Genomic DNA, 22,626 nt, shown 5'->3' with positions numbered 1-22,626 from the left:
GCTCCACAACACTACCAAAACACTACCAAAACACTACCACAACACTACCAAAACACTACCACAACACTACCACTACACTACCACAACACACACTACCACAACATTACCAAAACACTACAGCCACAACACTACCACAACACTACCACAACACTACCACTACACTACCACAACACTACCACAACATTACCAAAACACTACAGCCACAACAACACTACAACAACACTACCACAACACTACCACTACACTACACTACCACAACCAAAACACTACAGCCACAACACTACAGCCACAACACTACAGCCACAATACTACAGCCACAACACTACCACAACACTACCACAACACTACCACTACACTACCACAACACTACCACTACACTACCACAACACTACACTACCACAACCAAAACACTACAGCCACAACACTACAGCCACAACACTACAGCCACAATACTACAGCCACAACACTACCACAACACTACCACTACACTACCACAACACTACCACAACACTACCACAACACTACAGCCACAACACTACCACAACACTACCACTACACTACCACTACACTACACTACCACAACCAAAACACTACAGCCACAACACTACAGCCACAACACTACAGCCACAATACTACAGCCACAACAACACTACAACAACACTACCACAACACTACCACTACACTACCACTACACTACACTACCACAACCAAAACACTACAGCCACAACACTACAGCCACAACACTACAGCCACAATACTACAGCCACAACACTACCACAACACTACCACAACACTACCACAACACTACCACTACACTACCACAACACTACCACAACACTACCACAACACTACCACTACACTACCACAACACTACCACAACACTACAACAACACTACCACTACACTACCACAACACTACCACTACACTACCACTACACTACCCCTACACTACAACTACACTACCACTACACTACCACTACACTACCCCTACACTACCACAACACTACAACAACACTACCACTACACTACCAGAAACATGGCAGAGGTACAACTAGTGAAGATCTCATCACACATCAACCCCAACAGGTTCAGTCCACGGTTCACAACAACCCCAACAGGTTCAGTCCATGGTTCACAACAACCCCAACAGGTTCAGTCCATGGTTCACAACAACCCCAACAGCTTCAGTCCATGGTTCACATCAACCCCAACAGGTTCAGTCCACGGTTCACAACAACCCCAACAGGTTCAGTCCATGGTTCACAACAACCCCAACAGGTTCAGTCCATGGTTCACAACAACCCCAACAGCTTCAGTCCATGGTTCACATCAACCCCAACAGGTTCAGTTCACGGTTCACAACAACCCCAACAGGTTCAGTCCATGGTTCACAACAACCCCAACAGCTTCAGTCCATGGTTCACAACAACCCCAACAGGTTCAGTCCATGGTTCACATCAACCCCAACAGGTTCAGTCCATGGTTCACATAAACCCCAACAGGTTCAGTCCACGGTTCACAACAACCCCAACAGGTTCAGTCCATGGTTCACAACAACCCCAACAGGGTCAGTCCATGGTTCACAACAACCCCAACAGGTTCAGTCCATGGTTCACATCAACCCCAACAGGGTCAGTCCATGGTTCACATAAACCCCAACAGGGTCAGTCCATGGTTCACATAAACCCCAACAGGGTCAGTCCATGGTTCTATAGAGCGGCATGGAGGAACCAGGGAAAGATAGTCTGTACAGCTCAGTACATCACTGGGGCCAATAATCCTACCATCCAGGACCTGTATACTAGGTGGTGTCAGAGGAAGGCCCAAAAAATGGCCAAATACTCCAGTCACCCAAGTCACAGACTGTTCTGTCTGCAACCATACGGCAAACAGTACCAGAGTGCCAAGTCTACGTTCAAACGCCTCCTTAACAGCTTCTGTTAACAGCTCCCAGGTGGCACAGCGGTCTAAGGCACTGAATCTCAGTTCTAGAGGCGTCACTAGAGACCCTGGTTCGATTCCGGGCTGTACCCTGGGTTAGGGTTTGGCCGGGGTAGGCCGTCATTGTAAATAAGGATTTGTTCTTAATAAGTGACTTGCCAAGTTAAAAATAAAGGTAAAAAATTAAAATGCAATAAGACTGCTGAACAATTACTCAAATGACCACCTGAACTATTTACATTGCCCCTCCCCCTTTTGTTTTGTACACTGTTGCTACTTGCTGTTTATTATCTATGCATAGTCACTTCACCCCTACCTACATGAACGAATTACCTCAACTAACCTCTACTGCTGCACATTGACTCGGTACCGGTACCCCCTGTATATAGCCTCCACATTGACTCGGTACCGGTACACCCTGTATATAGCCTCCACATTGACTCTGTATCGTAATACCCTGTATATAGCCTCCACATTGACTCTGTATCGTAATACCCTGTATATAGTCTCCACATTGACTCTGTACCGTAACACCCTGTATATAGTCTCCACATTGACTCTGTACCAGTACTCCCTGTATATAGCCTCCACATTGACTCTGTACCAGTACTCCCTGTATATAGCCTCCACATTGACTCTGTACCGTAACACCCTGTATATAGCCTCCACATTGACTCGGTACCGGTACCCCCTGTATATAGCCTCCACATTGACTCGGTACCGGTACACCCTGTATATAGCCTCCACATTGACTCTGTACCGGTACCCCCTGTATATAGCCTCCACATTGACTCTGTACCGGTACACCCTGTATATAGCCTCCACATTGACTCTGTACCGGTACCCCCTGTATATATCCTCCACATTGACTCTGTACCGTAACACCCTGTATATAGCCTCCACATTGACTCTGTACCGGTACCCCCTGTATATATCCTCCACATTGACTCTGTACCGTAACACCCTGTATATAGCCTCGCTATTGTTATTTTATTTAGTTACTTAAACATTTTTTTTTAAAGTTTATTTCAACTATATTTCTTGAACTGCATTGTTGTTTAAGGGCTTGTAAGTAAAAGCATTTCACGGTAAGTTCTACACCTGTTGTATTCAGCGCATGTGACAAATGCAATTTGATTTGATTTGATTTGAAACTCTCCTCCAGTAGTCGTTGATATATAACTTCATTAGATAAACCAGCTAAAACCACATCGCAGTCTTCCATGTGAACCTGAAGGGGCCAAAAAGGGTCATGTTCATTAAGGGCACACTGTAGCGAAAAAAAAAAACGTTCACATGGTACCTCTTAGTTTTACGTTCCATTTCGGACCATTTTCTTACATTTCGTACCTAGTGAACACTAGAGTTTTTCTACTGGTCCCTTGCCTATTCCTCCAAATAGATTTAACCTACCAGTGTTTTTCTACTGGTCCCCTGCCTATTCCTCCAAATAGATTTAACCTACCAGTGTTTTTCTACTGGTCCCCTGCCTATTCCTCCAAATAGATTTAACCTACCAGTGTTTTTCTACTGGTCCCCTGCCTATTCCTCCAAATAGATTTAACCTACCAGTGTTTTTCTACTGGTCCCCTGCCTATTCCTCCAAATAGATTTAACCTACCAGTGTTTTTCTACTGGTCCCCTGCCTATTCCTCCAAATAGATTTAACCTACCAGTGTTTTTCTACTGGTCCCCTGCCTATTCCTCCAAATAGATTTAACCTACCAGTGTTTTTCTACTGGTCCCCTGCCTATTCCTCCAAATAGATTTAACCTACCAGTGTTTTTCTACTGGTCCCTTGCCTATTCCTCCAAATAGATTTAACCTACCAGTGTTTTTCTATCTGTCCTGTTGTAGGCCACTATCTAACTTACATCCCATGTTTCTGGCTGCACCCCCGCCCCCTACCAGCAACCCCCTTTTCAACGTGTGCATGAGCGAGCGCATGAGTGATCCCACTCCCTCCCCCACTCCTTCTCCCACCCTCTCCACCTCCGAGCTAACTGAGCTGGCCGACACTCGGCCGGAGGGGCGAGGAGGGGAGGAGGAGTTGGAGGCTTTGGGGGATCTGGACGATGATATCTTTTTGGACGACCCGTTCTCGGAGCTCGATGATGATGATGATGATGATGAGGGAGAGCTGTGCCGAGGCGGCTCCAGCGAAGGCCTGGATCCCTTTTATGACCGCTCTCCGTTATTCAGTGTAGTGGGAAGGTTGGTGAGGTTTCAGGAGCATGCTGGGGGATGGAAACTAGCTCTTTCACACTGAGACACTCTGGGTCTTGCTCTGCTGCCCCAAGAGAACACGCAAACTAACTTGTGCACGCACATGCACACAAGCACACACAACACCTACAAAATGCAAAACGAACACATGCACGGACGCACACACCTGCACACACACACGTACACACCACAGGAAAGGAGGAGTTAACAACAATATTATCACTGAATAGAGGTTCTGATGTTGTTAGGCAACCAAACTACACACCTCCACGTTGACCTATCTTTGCTTTTACAAGTTGACATTTTCATGGTGTCTGGGAGGGCAGTCCAGTATTTTGCAGAGGGGCAAGAGAACCTCGTCTGGAGGGAAGTCCAGTATTTTATAGAGGGGCAAAAGAACCTCGTCTGGAAGGGCAGTCCAGTATTTTGCAGAGGGGCAAGAGAACCTCGTCTGGAGGGAAGTCCAGTATTTTATAGAGGGGCAAAAGAACCTCGTCTGGAAGGGCAGTCCAGTATTTTGCAGAGGGGCAAGAGAACCTCGTCTGGAGGGAAGTCCCGTATTTTGCAGAGGGGCAAAATAACCTCGTCTGGAAGGGCAGTCCAGTATTTTGCAGAGGGGCAACAGAACCTCGTCTGGAAGGGCAGTCCAGTATTTTGCAGAGGGGCAACAGAACCACGTCTGTAGCTGTAGCGTGAGAACACGTTAATGGGAGTGACATAATTTTGATTGGGTCCATCCAATACAGAGATCATCAACAAGACTAAATTACACAAGGTCCCCTGCCTCTCGTTCAGTCCCCTTATAGTGTCACTCTACCAATGACTACAAAGCCTCTGCCCCACCCTTTCTGCTCCAATCACACACCCTGGCCTCAGCTCTTAGTCTCTGTCAGGTCTGGGGGATAGATGTCAGCGATAACTACCTGCCACACCACCCTTTCATCAGAGACACTCCCTGCCTTATAACTAGAACTCTATAAGTCTGCCTTGTAACTACAGTGGGGCAAAAAAGTATTTAGTCAGCCACCAACTGTGCAAATTCTCCCACTTAAAAAGATGAGAGAGGCCTGTAATTTTCATCATAGATACACTTCAACTATGACAGACAAAATGAGAAGAAAAAAAATCCAGAAAATCACATTGTAGGATTTTTAATGAATTTATCTGCAAATTATGGTGGAAAATAAGTATTTGGTCAATAACAAAAGTTTATCTCAATACTTTGTTATATACCCTTTGTTGGCAATGACAGAGGTCAAACGTTTTTTGCAAGTCTTCACAAGGTTTTCACACACTGTTACTGGTATTTTGGCCCTTTCCTCCATGCAGATCTCCTCTAGAGCAGTGATGTTTTGGGGCTGTTGCTGGGCAACACGGACTTTCAACTCCCTCCAAAGATTTTCTATGGGGTTGAGATCTGGAGACTGGCTAGGCCACTCCAGAACCTTCAAATGCTTCTTACGAAGCCACTCCTTCGTTGCCCGGGCGGTGTGTTTGAGATCATTGTCATGCTGAAAGACAAAGCCACGTTTCATCTTCAATGCCCTTGCTGATAGAAGGAGGTTTTCACTCAAAATCTCACGATACATGGCCCCATTCATTCTTTCCTTTACACGGATCAGTCGTCCTGGTCCCTTTGCAGAAAAACAGCCCCAAAGCATGATGTTTCCACCCCCATGCTTCACAGTAGGTATGGTGTTCTTTGGATGCAACTCAGCATTCTTTGTCCTCCAAACACGACGAGTTGAGTTTTTACTAAAAAGTTATATTTTTGTTTCATCTGACCATATGACATTCTCCCAATCTTCTTCTGGATCATCCAAATGCTCTCTAGCAAACTTCAGACGGGCCTGGACATGTACTGGCTTAAGCAGGGGGACACGTCTGGCACTGCAGGATTTGAGTCCCTGGCGGCGTAGTGTGTTACTGATGGTAGGCTTTGTTACTTTGGTCCCAGCTCTCTGCAGGTCATTCACTAGGTCCCCCCCGTGTGGTTCTGGGATTTTTGCTCACCGTTCTTGTGATCATTTTGACCCCATGGGGTGAGATCTTGCGTGGAGCCCCAGATCGAGGGAGATTATCAGTGGTCTTGTATGTCTTCCATTTCCTAATAATTGCTCCCACAGTTGATTTCTTCAAACCAAGCTGCTTACCTATTGCAGATTCAGTCTTCCCAGCCTGGTGCAGGTCTACAATTTTGTTTCTGGTGTCCTTTGACAGCTCTTTGGTCTTTGCCATAGTGGAGTTTGGAGTGTGACTGTTTGAGGTTGTGAACAGGTGTCTTTTATACTGATAACAAGTTCAAACAGGTGCCATTAATACAGGTAACAAGTGGAGGACAGAGGAGCCTCTTAAAGAAGAAGTTACAGGTCTGTGAGAGCCAGAAATCTTGCTTGTTTGTAGGTGACCAAATACTTATTTTCCACCATAATTTGCAAATAAATTCATAAAAAATCCTACAATGTGCTTTTCTGGATTTTTTTTCTCATTTTGTCTGTCATAGTTGAAGTGTACCTATGATGAAAATTACAGGCCTCTCTCATCTTTTTAATTGGGAGAACTTGCACAATTGGTGGCTGACTAAATACTTTTTTGCCCCACTGTATATAAGACCCTCCCTGACTGACTTAGAACTCTATAAGTCCCTCCCTCCCTGACTATAACTATATAAGTCCCTCCCTGACTATAACTATATAAGTCCCTCTCTGACTGTAACTATATAAGTCCCTCCCTGACTATAACTATATAAGTCCCTCTCTGACTGTAACTATATAAGTCCCTCCCTGACTATAACTATATAAGTCCCTCTCTGACTGTAACTATATAAGTCCCTCCCTGACTATAACTATATAAGTCCCTCCCTGACTATATAAGTCCCTCCCTGACTTGAAACTCTAGCTCTTAAATGCTAGCTGTTAGCTTCAGACAGCATGCTAGCTGTTAGCTTCAGACAGCATGCTAGCTGTTAGCTTCAGACAGCATGCTAGCTGTTAGCTTCAGACAGTAGTCCTTGCCTCAACTCTTTCAGGATCTTTCACACACAGTTTCCAATCACATAAATTTGGTCCGGTTGGTTTCACGTTGCCAAATGTAAAATCCCCCAAAATATCCTCAACTAAACAATGTGTCCGTGCAAGTAATTTGTTTATTGGACAAAAAATGCTGAAGTTAAATCCATCTATGATTATCGGCTGACCAGGCTGGATTATCATGAAGCACCTGATGCTACGTTCACATAATCAGAGATATCAAGTTATGATGCAACCTGTGTTTGATCCGGACTACTTTCTCACCTGCAGCGAAGCGCACCACAGTACGAATTTAATCAGACTGAGACCACCACCCTTTTAGAGCACACCACATGTGTTGTTTAGTGTGGATAGACTTCACACCAGTCCAAGCGAACCCATCTAAGTGGGTAAATTAGTTCAGAAAAAAACGCACCAAACCATTTGGGTGTGAATGCCCCCTTTAGACTTAGTTCCCATGTGCTCTGAGGTAGACCCTACCAGGTCACTTCCAGCTCCCAACAGCTCCCTACCAGATCCCTACCATCTCCCTAAAAGCTCCCTACCAGCTCCCTACTAGATCCCTACCATCTCCCTAAAAGCTCCCTACCAGCTCCCTAGAAGCTCCCTACCAGCTCCCTACCAGGTCCTTGGAAGATCCCTACCATCTCCCTAAAAGCTCCCTACCAGCTCCCTACCAGCTCCTTAGAAGCTCCCTACCAGTCCCTACCATCTCCCTAACAGCTCCCTACCACCTCCATACCAGCTCCTAAGAAGCTCCCTAGAAGCTCCCTACCAGCTCCCTACCACCTACATACCAGCTCCTAAGAAGCTCCCTAGAAGCTCCCTACCAGCTCCCTACCAGCTCCCTAGAAGCTCCCTACCAGCTCCCTAGAAGCTCCCTACCAGCTCCCTACCAGGTCCTTGGAAGATCCCTACCATCTCCCTAAAAGCTCCCTACCAGCTCCCTACCAGCTCCTTAGAAGCTCCCTACCAGTCCCTACCATCTCCCTAACAGCTCCCTACCACCTCCATACCAGCTCCTAAGAAGCTCCCTAGAAGCTCCCTACCAGCTCCCTACCACCTACATACCAGCTCCTAAGAAGCTCCCTAGAAGCTCCCTACCAGCTCCCTACCAGCTCCCTAGAAGCTCCCTACCAGCTCCCTACCAGCTCCCAAGAAGCTCCCTAACAGCTCCCTAGAAGCTCCCTACCAGCTCCCTAGAAGCTCCCTACCATCTCCCTAAAAGGTCCCTTCCAGCTCCTTTCCAGCTCCCTACCAGCTCCCTACTAGCTCCCTACCACCTCCATACCAGCTACTTAGAAGCTCCCTACCATCTCCCTAAAAGCCATCTACCAGCTCCGTAAAAGCTCCAGACCAGCTCCCTACGAGCTCCCTACCAGCTCCCTACCAGCTCCCTAACAGTTCCCTATCAGCTCCCTAGAAGCTCCGTACCATCTCCCTGCCAGCTCCCTAACAGCTCCCTACCACCTCCATACCAGCTCCTAAGAATCTCCCTAGAAGCGCCCTACCAGCTCCCTAGCACCTCCATACTAGCTCTTAAGAAGCTCCCTACCAGCTCCCTACCAGCTCCCTACCAGCTCCTTAGAAGCTCCCTACCAGCTCCCTAACAGTTCCCTAACAGCTCCCTAAAAGCTCCAGACCATCTCCCTGCCAGCTCGCTAACAGCTCCCTACCACCTCCATACCAGCTCCTAAGAATCTCCCTAGAAGCGCCCTACCAGCTCCCTACCACCTCCATACCAGCTCCTAAGAAGCTCCCTACAAGCTCCCTACCAGCTCCCTAGAAGCTCCCTACCAGCTCCCTACCAGCTCCCTAGAAGCTCCCTACCAGCTCCCTACCAGCTCCCTAGAAGCTCCCTAACAGCTCCCTAGAAGCTCCATACCAGCACCCTACCAGCTACCTAAAAGCTCCCTAGAAGCTCCCTACCAGCTCCCTACCAGCTCGCTCAAAGCTCCCTACAAGCTCCCTACCAGCTCCCTAACAGTTCCCGAACAGATCCCTACCACCTCCAAACCAGCTCCTTAGAAGTTCCCTGCCATCCCCCTACAAGCTTCCTACCAGCTCCCTACCAGCTCCCTACCATCTCCCTAAAAGCTCCCTACCAGCTCCATAGAAGCTCCCTCCATCTCCCTACCAGCTCCCTAACAGTTCCCTAACAGCTCCTTACCAGCTCCCTACCAGCTCCTTCGAAGCTCCCTACCACCTCCCTACCAGCTCCCTACCAGCTTCCTACCAACTCCCTACCAGCTCCTTACCAGCTCCCTACCAGCTCCATTCCAGCTACATAACAGTTCCAAAACAGCTCCCTACAAGCTCCCTACCAGCTCCCTACCATCTCCCTACCAGCTCCCTAACAGCTCCCTACCACCTCCATACCAGCTCCTAAGAAGCTCCCTAGAAGCGCCCTACCAGCTCCCTACCACCTACATACCAGCTCCGTAGCAGCTCCCTAGAAGCTCCCTAACAGCTCCCTAGAAGCTCCCTACCAGCTCCCTACAAGCTCCCTAGAAGCTGCCTACCAGCTCTCTACCATCTCCCTACTAGCTCCCTACCACCTCCATACCAGCTCCTTAGAAGCTCCCTACCATCTCCCTAAAGCTCCCTACCATCTCCCTACCAGCTCCCTACCAGCTCCTTTTCAGCTCCCTACCATCTCCCTACCAGCTCCCTACCAACTCCCTACCAGCTCCCTACCAGCTCCCTACCATCTCCCTACCAGCTCCCTACCATCTCCCTACCAGCTCCCTACCAGCTCCCTAGAAGCCAAACTGCCCTTTCATGAATTACACAATCAGAGGCACTCCCTAAAAATTATAACTGTTAGCACTCCAGCTCACGTTAATCTAGCTGCGTCAGACAGCACTCCTTGCCTCGGTTCTCAGGGAGAAATTTCATCATTGGTAACTACCAGCCACACTGTTATTTTCGTGAATAAGGCTTCTTCTTTAACTATCATATGCCAAAGATGGAACGAATATCTAAATAAATTGGTAGACATTTTGGGGCTTTCATTCTTGTCTTTATCATTTTCATACTTTTGAATCTCATCAGAAATTACTTGTCTTGTGAGCATTTACCTTAAACTGTTTCTTACTTTCACATCATGGCTTGATCTAGGCTACACAGATCACATCAGAGTTTGATCTAGGCTACACAGATCACACCAGGGCTTGATCTAGGCTACACAGATCACATCAGAGCTTGATATAGGCTACACAGATCACACCGGGGCTTGATCTAGGTTACACAGATCACACCAGGGCTTGATCTAGGCTACACAGATCATAATCAGGGCTTGATCTAGGCTATACAGATCACATCAGGGCTTGATCTAGGCTACACAGATCACATCAGGGCTTGATCTAGGCTACACCGATCACACCAGGGCTTGATCTAGGCTACACAGATCACATCAGAGCTTGATATAGGCTACACAGATCACACCGGGGCTTGATCTAGGTTACACAGATCACACCAGGGCTTGATCTAGGCTACACCGATCATAATCAGGGCTTGATCTAGGTTACACAGATCACACCAGGGCTTGATCTAGGCTTCACAGATCACACCAGGGCTTGATCTAGGCTACACAGATCACACCAAGAAGGATGTGGTAGTGGCTTGACATCCTTCTTGATGATGACGCTGCACCTGTACACATTGGTGGATCCATCCATGTTTCCATGGTTCATTGGTGGATCCATCCATGGTTCCATGGTTCATTGGTGGATCCATCCATGGCTCCATGGTTCATTGGTGGATCCATCCATGGCTCCATGGTTCATTGGTGGATCCATCCATGGCTCCATGGTTCATTGGTGGATCCATCCATGTTTCCATGGTTCATTGGTGGATCCATCCATGTTTCCATGGTTCATTGGTGGATCCATCCATGGCTCCATGGTTCATTGGTGGATCCATCCATGGCTCCATGGATCATTGGTGGATCCATCCATGTTTCCATGGTTCATTGGTGGATCCATCCATGTTTCCATGGTTCATTGGTGGATCCATCCATGGTTCCATGGTTCATTGGTGGATCCATCCATGGCTCCATGGTTCATTGGTGGATCCATCCATGGTTCCATGGTTCATTGGTGGATCCATCCATGGCTCCATGGTTCATTGGTGGATCCATCCATGTTTCCATGGTTCATTGGTGGATCCATCCATGTTTCCATGGTTCATTGGTGGATCCATCCATGTTTCCATGGTTCATTGGTGGATCCATCCATGGTTCCATGGTTCATTGGTGGATCCATCCATGGCTCCATGGTTCATTGGTGGATCCATTCATGGTTCCATGGTTCATTGGTGGATCCATCCATGGTTCCATGGTTCATTGGTGGATCCATCCATGGCTCCATGGTTCATTGGTGGATCCATCCATTGTTCCATGGTTCATTGGTGGATCCATCCATGGCTCCATGGTTCATTGGTGGATCCATCCATGGTTCCATGGTTCATTGGTGGATCCATCCATGGCTCCATGGTTCATTGGTGGATCCATCCATGGCTCCATGGTTCATTGGTGGATCCATCCATGGCTCCATGGTTCATTGGTGGATCCATCCATGGCTCCATGTTTCATTGGTGGATCCATCCATGGCTCCATGGTTCATTGGTGGATCCATCCATGGCTCCATGGTTCATTGGTGGATCCATCCATGGCTCCATGGTTCATTGGTGGATCCATCCATGGCTCCATGGTTCATTGGTGGATCCATCCATGGCTCCATGGTTCATTGGTGGATCCATCCATGCCACTTTCGCTTTAGTTGTAATCCAAGCAAAGTTGTTGCTCAACGAATGCTTGGGGTGTGTGTCTCACCTTTTTGTATGTCTGAAAAGAAAATAAAAATATATATATATATGTACATTTTTTTTAATGAGATAATCATCTTAAACACTAACATGTCTCATATATCTTCTGACATCTGTTTGTGCATAATGCAAACGGCAGCCACTCCATGGCTAGATGTCTTTGCCGCATCATGAATGTTCTCTTGATGATAAGTAGAAACGAATCATCAAATGATTCATCAAATGATTCATGTGAAACAACTGATTCAGGAAGTGATTCAGGAAGACTCAATATCTCAATGATGAAAGAGCTGGTTTCTACTACAGCTGTCTCTTTTAGGCATGCCAGAGCACAATATTCTTTATTTTGACTTTTTTTTTTTTTTTTTTTTTTTGTTAAAATTTGACATGGGAATCGGCTCCCCTTTCTCTTTGCACAAACCAGCGCACCTCTACTCCTCGTGGGAGAGGCGTATTTTGTGTTTATGGTGTCGTCCTTTTCCCCCGTCGTAACACATTTCAAGCTGTTGGCTGTTGGTTCAAGCTTTTAGCCATATGTTCCGTTTGATGATGATTTGTTTAATTTTTATTCATTTGAGTCAAGAAGGCCTTTTTCTTTTTTGTCCCGAGCATGCCTTCTTTACACCTCACCAATCTAGTCGTTCTCTACCCTTTTCTACCACTCCTTTACCCCTTAAATGTCTACCCGCCCCATTGGTTCTTGGGAAATGTGGTCCTCGACTGCAAGACAAAATTGTAGGCCTAAAGTATGTTACAGAGTATAAGAGCTAACCCTACAAGCCATAGGCCTACTGTAGGCTATGTGTCGCAGTCAGTTGAAGCTTCACATATATATATATATATATATATATATATATATATATATATATATATATATATAGAGAGAGAGAGAGAGAGAGAGAGAGAGAGAGAGAGAGAGAGAGAGAGAGAGAGAGAGAGAGAGAGAGAGAGAGAGAGAGAGAGAGCAGACATACAGTAGTTTCACCTTCGACATAACATGCTCCTTAGCCTCACCAAGCTCTCAAAAACTAAAAACACAGCCTCCCTCCTGCTCCTTAATTGTACCACTGTTATCTTGACCTAAAGCTATTATGTTGACCAGACACACCCAGAGAGGGGATAGTAAAGGGTAGCCATGGTCATCACCAGAGCTGTCCAGTCGAGTGCAGTCCCGGCTTCTGTTTGGTTGCTTTGCAGCTTGGTGTGTTTGTCTCGTGCTGTGTTAATGTTCCGTTATTATCTCATTATCTCTGTACGTTATCTCTCTCACTGTTCTGGTCTCTCTGAGCTCTCTAATGGTACATTCGCTCTCTCTCTCTCTCTCTCTCTCTCTCTCTCTTCTATTTTCTCTCTCTCTTCTCTTTTTTCTCTCACTGTCTCTCTCTCTCCCCTCTCTGCACCTCTCTCTCTCTGCACCTCTCCCTCTCTCCCTGTGTCCCTGTCTCCCCCCACCTTTCTCTCTCTCCCTCTCTCTCTCTCTCTCTCTCTCTCTCTCTTTCTCTCTCTCTCTCTCTCTCTCTCTCTCTCTCTCTCTCTCTTTCTCTCTCTCTCGCTCTCTCTCTCTCTCTCTCTCTCTCTCTCTCTCTCTCTCTCTCTCTCTCTCTCTCTCTCTCTCTCTCTCTCTCTCTCTCTCTCTCTCTCTCTCCCTCTCTGCACCTCTCCCTCTCTCCCTGTGTCCCTCCCCCACAGAGCCTTTGTGTACTTGAGTAACCTGCTGTACCCTGTGCCCCTGGTCCATCGTGTGGCCGTCATCAGTGAGAAGGGAGAGGTGAAAGGATTTCTCAGGGTGGCTGTACAGGCAATCTCAGGTAAAACCTGGACCATAGACCTCCACCCACATTACAATCAATCAAACTCAATGCAGCCAACAAGCTAATAGCCTAACATAAAGCGTAGGGAGCTGTACAGTACATGGAACTTCATAAGACGCACGTTACAGCCAGTATATTAGCTCAGGTAGGGATTAACTCTAGGACAGACTGAGTGTGACTTCTAGAGGAAGTCAAGTGAAGGTGTTTTGTGTTTCCCTCCAGCTGACGAGGAGGCACCTGACTACGGCTCCGGTGTCCGTCAGTCTGGCACTGCCAAGATCTCCTTCGAGGACCGGGAGTTTGAGAAGGTACGTCTCCTGAGCAAACCCACAGAGGATATCGGGCACTGTTTTCTCTAGTCAGTGCCTATGTAGCTCCCCTAGTTTTACTAGCTAACTGTCGGGAGTCATAGAGATAGATAGAGGACTCTAGTGCTCAAAAGCTTGATTATTGAGGACTTTCACCATTTTGAAGTAGCGGTCAGCTGGGTGGGACTTCCTATGGGTTATGGAAGGATCACATGATTCCATCCAGGTCATCAGGCGACATCAGCCAATTAAATATACTTGTGAGCAAACATTCCATAACTGCAGGTGGTAGTAAAACATCAACATTGTCTTTAAACCTGTTCAGACTACACCCTCTAGGGGGCAGTATGCACCTTTTCAGTTTGTTTACCAACTCATAGAAGTATTAGTAGAAGAAAATGTACTACTTCAAAATAGAGATGGCATCCTTTGGCGCTGACCATGCTCTCACAGACGCCCTAATGGGACCGATACGATGTCTAAAGTATCTATATGTAAATCTATGAGCTATCTCTCTTAGCTTTGCTAATGGTCAGTGGCTAGGCTGCCCCCACTAGCTTTGCTAATGGTCAGTGGCTAGGCTGCCCCCACTTGCCTTGCTAACGGTCAGTGGCTAGGCTACCCCCACTAGCTTTGCTAACGGTCAGTGGCTAGGCTACCACGTCTTCCACCGATAGAACAATGAGCCAGATGTTTCACCGGATGTACAAATCAGAAGAATCCGATTGGCATTTCCACTCACCACCAAATATGGTGATGAGAGGAAGCCCAGTGGTCGGCAGTAAAAATACATTTGCGTTGTTTATTTTTATTTATTTATTTTACCGTTATTTAACCAGGTAAGTTGACTGAGAACACGTTCTCATTTACAGAAACGACCTGGGGAATAGTTACAGGGGAGAGGAGAGGGGATGAATGAGCCAATTGTAAGCTGTCGAAGGAGTTCAAGTGCGAATTTAGTTATTGCGCTCGCACACTTCACATAGTAGGCATTCTCTAATGGAAATATGCAAGTACATACTAGAAAGTGATAGGCTCTCGCTATTTTGTCCTTGGCTCTGCCCACCCCCTTGCTTGTTTGGCCAACAATTATTAATTTGCTCCTATTGGAAATGACAGGCTGTGGCCTATCTTGGGTTAGTTATAAACATATTTGCCTTTACTGTAGCTCTGCCAGTGACTAGGCTACCCCCTCTAGCCTTGCTAACTGTCAGTGGCTGGCTACCCTCTCTAGCTTTGCTTACTGCCAGTGACTAGGCTACCCCCTCTAGCCTTGCTAACTGTCAGTGGCTGGCTACCCTCTCTAGCTTTGCTTACTGCCAGTGACTAGGCTACCCCCTCTAGCCTTGCTAACTGTCAGTGGCTGGCTACCCCCTCTAGCTTTGCTTACTGCCAGTGACTAGGCTAACCCCTCTAGCTTTGCTTACTGCCAGTGACTAGGCTACCCCCTCTAGCTTTGCTTACTGCCAGTGACTAGGCTAACCCCTCTAGCTTTGCTTACTGCCAGTGACTAGGCTACCCCCTCTAGCCTTGCTAACTGTCAGTGGCTGGCTACCCCCTCTAGCTTTGCTTACTGCCAGTGACTAGGCTAACCCCTCTAGCTTTGCTTACTGCCAGTGACTAGGCTACCCCCTCTAGCCTTGCTAACTGTCAGTGGCTGGCTACCCCCTCTAGCTTTGCTTACTGCCAGTGACTAGGCTACCCCCTCTAGCCTTGCTAACTGTCAGTGGCTGGCTACCCCCTCTAGCTTTGCTAACGGTCAGGGGATAGGCTACCCCCTCTAGCCTTGTTAACTGTCAGTATCTGGCTACCCCCTCTAGCCTTGTTAACTGTCAGTATCTGGCTACCCCCTCTAGCCTTGTTAACTGTCAGTAGCTGGCTACCCCCTCTAGCCTTGTTAACTGTCAGTAGCTGGCTACCCCCTCTAGCCTTGCTAATTGTCAGTGACTGGCTACCCCCTCTAGCCTTGCTAACTGTCAGTAGCTGGCTACCCCCTCTAGCCTTGCTAACTGTCAGTAGCTGGCTTCCCCCTCTAGCCTTGTTAACGGTCAGTGGCTGGCTACCACCTCTAGCCTTTCTCACTGTCAGTAGCTGGCTACCCCCTCTAGCTTTGCTAACTGTATGCTATCTTGTGGCTAGTCAGTGACTAGGCCTACCTCCCAGCTTTGCTAACTGTATGCTATCTTGTGGCTAGTCAGTGACTAGGCCTACCTCCCAGCTTTGTTAACTGTATGCTATCTTGTGGCTAGTCAGTGACTAGGCCTACCTCCCAGCTTTGTTGACTGTATGCTATCTTGTGGCTAGTCAGTGACTAGGCCTACCTCCCAGCTTTGCTAACTGTATGCTGTCCCTTGTGGTCAGTTCCAGGCTGAGTCGTGCCCCACTGGTCTATCCCGTACCGGGGAGTCCCAGGAAGAGCTGCGTTTCGTGGAAGGGGAGGGACAGAACTCAGGGATGGAACCCTCGGCCGATGAGGTCAACAACAACAATTGTGCGGGTAACGACCACTGGCTGTGTAGTCTCTTGTCTCAGCCGCTGTGGTACCTCATCAAACTGTCTCTCCTCAGCTGCTGTGATGTCTCATCATACTGTCTCTCCTCAGCCGCTGTGATGTCTCATCATACTGTCTCTCCTCAGCTGCTGTGATGTCTCATCAAACTGTCTCTCCTCAGCTGCTGTGATGTCTCATCAAACTGTCTCTCCTCAGCCGCTGTGGTACCTCATCAAACTGTCTCTCCTCAGCCGCTGTGGTACCTCATCAAACTGTCTCTCCTCAGCCGCTGTGGTACCTCATCAAACTGTCTCTCCTCAGCCGCTGTGGTACCTCATCAAACTGTCTCTCCTCAGCCGCTTTGGTCTCTCATCAAACTGTCTCTCCTCAGCCGCTGTGATGTCTCATCATACTGTCTTGCGAGAGAGACTATCTGTGGTCTCTCATCAAACTGTCTCTCCTCAGCCGCTGTGATGTCTCATCATACTGTCTTGCGAGAGAGACTATCTGTGGTCTCTCATCAAACTGTCTCTCCTCAGCCGCTGTGATGTCTCATCATACTGTCTTGCGAGAGAGACTATCTGTGGTCTCTCATCAAACTGTTTGTGTGGGTGTGGTCTGTCTGCGTGTACAGTACTTATATTCATTATGTTAAATGTATTTATGTACGGGTAGGCAGTGTGTTTATGAGAGTGTGCCAGAGTGAACCAACAGATTCACTGAAGATATACAATTGTAAGGATGTAGGGTAGTGTATTACAGAGAGAATTCTCACACTACATGTACTCAATGTCTCTTCTTCCCCCCCCCCCCCCCCCCCCCCCCTCCTGTAGCCAGTCCAGATGAGTTGGAGAGCCCCCTGAAGACCAACCTGGAGGGAGGAGCTCTGGACGGAGCCCTGGAACACCTGAGGATAGGTAACATCTTCACCTTCAGAGTGACGGTCCTCCAGGCCTCCAGCATCTCCGCAGAGTACGCTGACATCTTCTGCCAGTTCAAGTAAGTTGTTGTTGTTGTTGTTGTTGTTGTTATTGTAGGTTCTAAGATCTTTCAGATCAACAGATCTATTAGACCGCCCGTAACAGACTGTGAGTGGTAGCTAACAAGCCCTTCCCTCTCTCTCTCTCTCTCTCTCTCTCTCTCTCTCTCTCTCTCTCTCTCGTTCGGGTTTACCTACAGTTTCATCCACTGTCACGATGAGGCCTTTTCCACAGAGCCTCTGAAGAACACAGGGCGAGGCCCTCCTCTGGGCTTCTACCACGTACAGAACGTAAGCAGTCGATCAATCACATTTCATTATAAAGCTCTGTGTTTTACATCAGCAGTTGTCACAAAGTGTTTTACAGTGAGTACTACAGTATGCAGTGGGCATGAAGAATGAAATACACAAATGTGATGGTTATATATGCTTTTGTTTCTCAGGTGTTTATAACTAGCTATCTGTTTATTGGTTTAACAGATTGCTGTAGAGGTCACCAAATCCTTTGTGGACTATATCAAGACCCAGCCTATGGTGTTTGAGGTGTTTGGTCACTACCAGAAACAGCCCTTCCCTGCTCTGTGCAAGGACCTGATCAGGTACAGTAGTCGCTGGTCACTCTCGTCATTATGTTCATTGTAATGGACAGGGCCTCATTGCCCACTTGCGATGTAACCTAAGTGTTACGTTGATCGTACCAGAGTCGTCGTTATTTTTTACAAGACAAATTTTGTATTTTTTTTTAAAGAGTGTTTCCCCCGAAACAAGAACGTAGAGAGAACGTTCGATAGGTGTGTTTCCCCCGAAACAAGAACGTAGAGAGAACATTTGATAGGTGTGTTTCCCCCAAAACAAGAACGTAGAGAGAACGTTTGATAGGTGTGTTTCCCCCAAAACAAGAACGTAGAGAGAACGTTCGAAAGGTGTGTTTCCCCCAAAACAAGAACGTAGAGAGAACGTTTGATAGGTGTGTTTCCCCCCAAAACAAGAACGTAGAGAGAACGTTTGATAGGTGTGTTTCCCCCCAAAACAAGAACGTAGAGAGAACGTTTGATAGGTGTGTTTCCCCCCAAAACAAGAACGTAGAGAGAACGTTTGATAGGTGTGTTTCCCCCCAAAACAAGAACGTAGAGAGAACGTTTGGTAGGTGTGTGACGGATCATCTCCTGGAGATATATTAACCACCTATGGTTGCAAATAGGCTATTGAGGTAGTTTATTAGGCTTACCCAATACTAAGTCACAGATTGGGCACACCATTCACACACAATTTTATTTTATTTAACTAGGCAAGTCAGTTAAGAACAAATTCTTTATTTACAATGACGGCCTACCCCCGACCAAATCCGGATGACGCAGGGCCAATTATGCGCCACCCTATGAGACTCCCAATCACGGCCGGATGTAATACAGCCTGGAATCAAACCAGGGACTGTAATCGCGCCTCTTGTGCTGAGATGCAGTGCTTTGGTAATTTTGTATTTTTTTTGTCAACTTCGTTCTGTAGTTAATCGGCGGCCATGATTGTTTCGAGGAGATCTTGTGTGAATGAAGTAACGCGGGATAAATAACAAACGATGCACTTTGGCTGCGTTGAGAATGGTCTGGATCACTCATAGACGTCTGCGTTGAGAATGGTCTGGATCACTCATAGACGTCTGCGTTGAGAATGGTCTGGATCACTCATAGACGTCTGCGTTGAGAATGGTCTGGATCACTCATAGACGTCTGCGTTGAGAATGGTCTGGATCACTCATAGACGTCTGCGTTGAGAATGGTCTGGATCACTCATAGACGTCTGCGTTGAGAATGGTCTGGATCACTCATAGACGTCTGCGTTGAGAATGGTCTGGATCACTCATAGACGTCTGCGTTGAGAATGGTCTGGATCACTCATAGACGTCTGCGTTGAGAATGGTCTGGATCACTCATAGACGTCTGCGTTGAGAATGGTCTGGATCACTCATAGACGTCGCGAACGTGTTTCTGAAGAGCAACTGCCCACTTAGAAGCAAAACGTGTCCTTTAGAAAGCATCCGTCAATATGAGTCAGAAACATTTATTCTACTGACCAAAAGTTACAACAAAGTGTAAAAAAAATATTTTTAAAAAATAGGATAACTTTGGTCATAAAGTCAGGCTCATCCAAAACCGAGTTTTGATTGCATCACAAATCAAATGAAGTTTGAATTTTTTTCAATCCCGCCCACAGCTGGCAACAAGTCAGAAAGTGCAGCTCCCATGTGGCCCAATCGTAATCCTTCGTGGTAAATGTGGGTTTACTTTGGATATCCCTATGGGGCTTGTTAGGGACCATCTGTAAATTACACAATGCACATTGGACAATACTTTCCAATTCCAATAGTCCAAATATAAATGATAAAAAATTAAAAAAACTTTAACCATCTATAAATTGTAGAAATTCATATATAATTATTGTAAATAATTTTATGAGAAAACTAATAGGTGTACAAACACGAAACCAACTTGTGTTTTAAATCAGTCATGGCCACTACTTTATTAACCAAATCTAAATTGAGGCCAAATCAGGAAGTGCAGTCGTCCTATAAGAGCCAAGGTACTAACAAAGGTTTCTGGGAAACACCTCTGTTACTAGAAGTTACTAGAAGGTTCTAACGATAATCTTAACGCTACGAAGGCTCTGGGGGAAAACTTATCTTCGGTCTTTTCGATGTGACGGTAACATACTGTATAACTTACTGTACCTGTCTCTCTCCCAGCAGCCCTCTGCGTCCCTGCAGAAGGCAGTTCCCCAAAGTCATGCCCCTGTCCAAACCAGGTAAGCACCAGAACCATTGTATTCAGTCTTAGTAAACAAATAGACTTCAACCCCCGAAAAAATGGATCTACATAAAGATATGTCTGTTTTTATTTTGAAGCAGTACACAGTACACAGTACACAGTACACAGTACACAGCACACAGTACACAGTACACAGTACACAGTACACATTACACAGCACACAGTACACAGTACACAGTACACAGTACACAGTACACAGCACACAGTACACAGTACACAGTACACAGTACACAGCACACAGTACACAGCACACAGTACACAGTACACAGCACACAGTACACAGCACACAGTACACAGTACACAGTACACAGTACACAGCACACAGTACACAATACACAGCACACAGTACACAGTACACAGTACACAGCACACAGTACACAGTACACAGCACACAGTACACAATACACAATACACAGCACACAGTACACAGCACACAGTACACAGTACACAGTACACAGTACACAGCACACAGTACACAGCACACAGCACACAGTACATAGCACACAGTACACAGCACACAGTACACAGCACACAGCACACAGCACAAAGCACACAGTACACAGCATACAGTGTGTATCATTCTGTTGTATAGCCTGTGTACTCTATGTTGCTACCTACAGCGCATGTCTGTTGCATTGCCTACGTGCTCGTGTTCTGTTAGTCTATGTAACGTCACGCTTGATGCTGTCGGCTGTACTCTTATGCTGTGTATTGTCACGTCAGCTTAGTTCAATGTTGTTGGCTACGTGTTACTCTACATGTGACTGTGAAGTAGCCGACGATGACACGCCGCCCGACCGGGAGAAGACGCTGGAGCTGATTCGCTACCTGGTCCCAGAGGTGTTCAATGGGGCGCTGGTGGACTCTCTGTCAGGCCACGCCCTGTCCGCAGCCGGATTGGCCGCCTCTTTCCTCCTCGAGGGGGAGGGGCCACCCAGTCTTCCAGCCCCGCCCCTCTCTATCTGTTCAGTTATCAGAGCCCAGAAACCGGGTTGGTTACTGTCTGTGTGTCTGGGCCAATGAAAGTCCCTTGAAACGAACCTCTTGTTATATCACTCCGATGTGCATTTACACAGGCAGACAAAATCTGATGTCATGACACTTTTGACCAATCAGATCTTTTGCCAATAAATGGGGAAAATATAATAATTGGGCCGAACTGTGGAAATGCAGCCAAGATGATAAATTGTGAATCAGATAAAGAAACAGACATCTTAAATTAGCACCAATAGATGACCAAATAGATCGTAGTCATAGACAAACACATGAATACGTGAATACATTCTGTTATCAACTCAGAGTTCAGTATAAAAAAAAATATATATATATCTTACCAACTGATATAAAAAGAGGAGGTTGTGTTTCAGGGATTTTTCCACAGGCTCTCGTCTCGTTGCCTTGTCGTGTGTCTACTGTTACCCTGTCTGGTTGATTTTTTTTTCCCCCGAGAGTTCCTCCTGTGATCTCTTCCTCAAATGGATCTATGGGCTTTCAGCTTCTGTAGTTACCATGAACAATCATTTATTGCTTGATGTTGTTTTTTTAAAAGATCTGTGTTGGCGTGCTTTTGATCGATCACACCTTGACCTCTCTTTCTGTAGGACCTGAGCTACTTGGTAACAATACCCTTATCCAGAAGCATTATTCCCTTGAGAAATATTGTAAACATACCCAAATAATTACAGGTAGTTTTAGCAGATTGTAATTTTTCACAGGCACATCCTTGTATTGTTAAGGGATGACTGCTGCATTGATTACCCTGCCTTTCTGCAGGACTGTACTGAGTGGTTCCTCCATCTCTCCCGGCGTTATTCTCATCCCCCCCTCTCTTTTTTAAAACCTTTCTTCCTGTCGCAGCTCTCCCTGCTCCCTGCTACTGAAGACTGAGTCTCTTGTTGTGATGACCTTGTCTCCCTTCACCTCCTCCTTTTTAGTCCCTGCCACCAAGCTGACTACCCTGATGCGCCCTACAGCCGGGCCCTGCCACTGCAAGTATGACCTCATGGTGTTCTTTGAGATCTGCGAACTGGAGGCCAGTGGAGAGTGAGTATCCCACAGAGATACTATATATATATATATATATATATATATATATATATATATATATATATATATATACAAGGCACGATATATATATATATAAATACTAAATTACTATATATAAATACTAAATTGCTATATATATATAAATAC

The 22,626-nt window shown here is 46.5% G+C and overlaps 1 protein-coding gene across 1 annotated transcript in view; it reads left to right on the top strand.

Annotated features, from left to right (window-relative positions):
* Positions 1-22,626, top strand: part of LOC110486761 (kinesin-like protein KIF1A) — a 185,676-nt gene that overhangs the window by 122,523 nt on the left and 40,527 nt on the right. Inside the window, exons 26-34 of the mRNA XM_090182482.1 lie at positions 3,669-4,154; positions 13,712-13,830; positions 14,056-14,141; positions 16,503-16,638; positions 17,466-17,631; positions 17,812-17,902; positions 18,092-18,210; positions 20,355-20,410; positions 22,368-22,476. Coding sequence (XP_090038608.1) covers positions 3,669-4,154; positions 13,712-13,830; positions 14,056-14,141; positions 16,503-16,638; positions 17,466-17,631; positions 17,812-17,902; positions 18,092-18,210; positions 20,355-20,410; positions 22,368-22,476 — 1,368 coding nt within the window. The remainder of the gene's footprint in view (positions 1-3,668; positions 4,155-13,711; positions 13,831-14,055; positions 14,142-16,502; positions 16,639-17,465; positions 17,632-17,811; positions 17,903-18,091; positions 18,211-20,354; positions 20,411-22,367; positions 22,477-22,626) is intronic.

This window comes from Oncorhynchus mykiss, chromosome 1 (assembly GCF_057628025.1).
Source record: "Oncorhynchus mykiss isolate SJ-2025 chromosome 1, ASM5762802v1, whole genome shotgun sequence".
NCBI classification, from domain to species: domain Eukaryota; kingdom Metazoa; phylum Chordata; class Actinopteri; order Salmoniformes; family Salmonidae; genus Oncorhynchus; species Oncorhynchus mykiss.
This window is presented reverse-complemented; position numbering and strand designations above follow the sequence as displayed.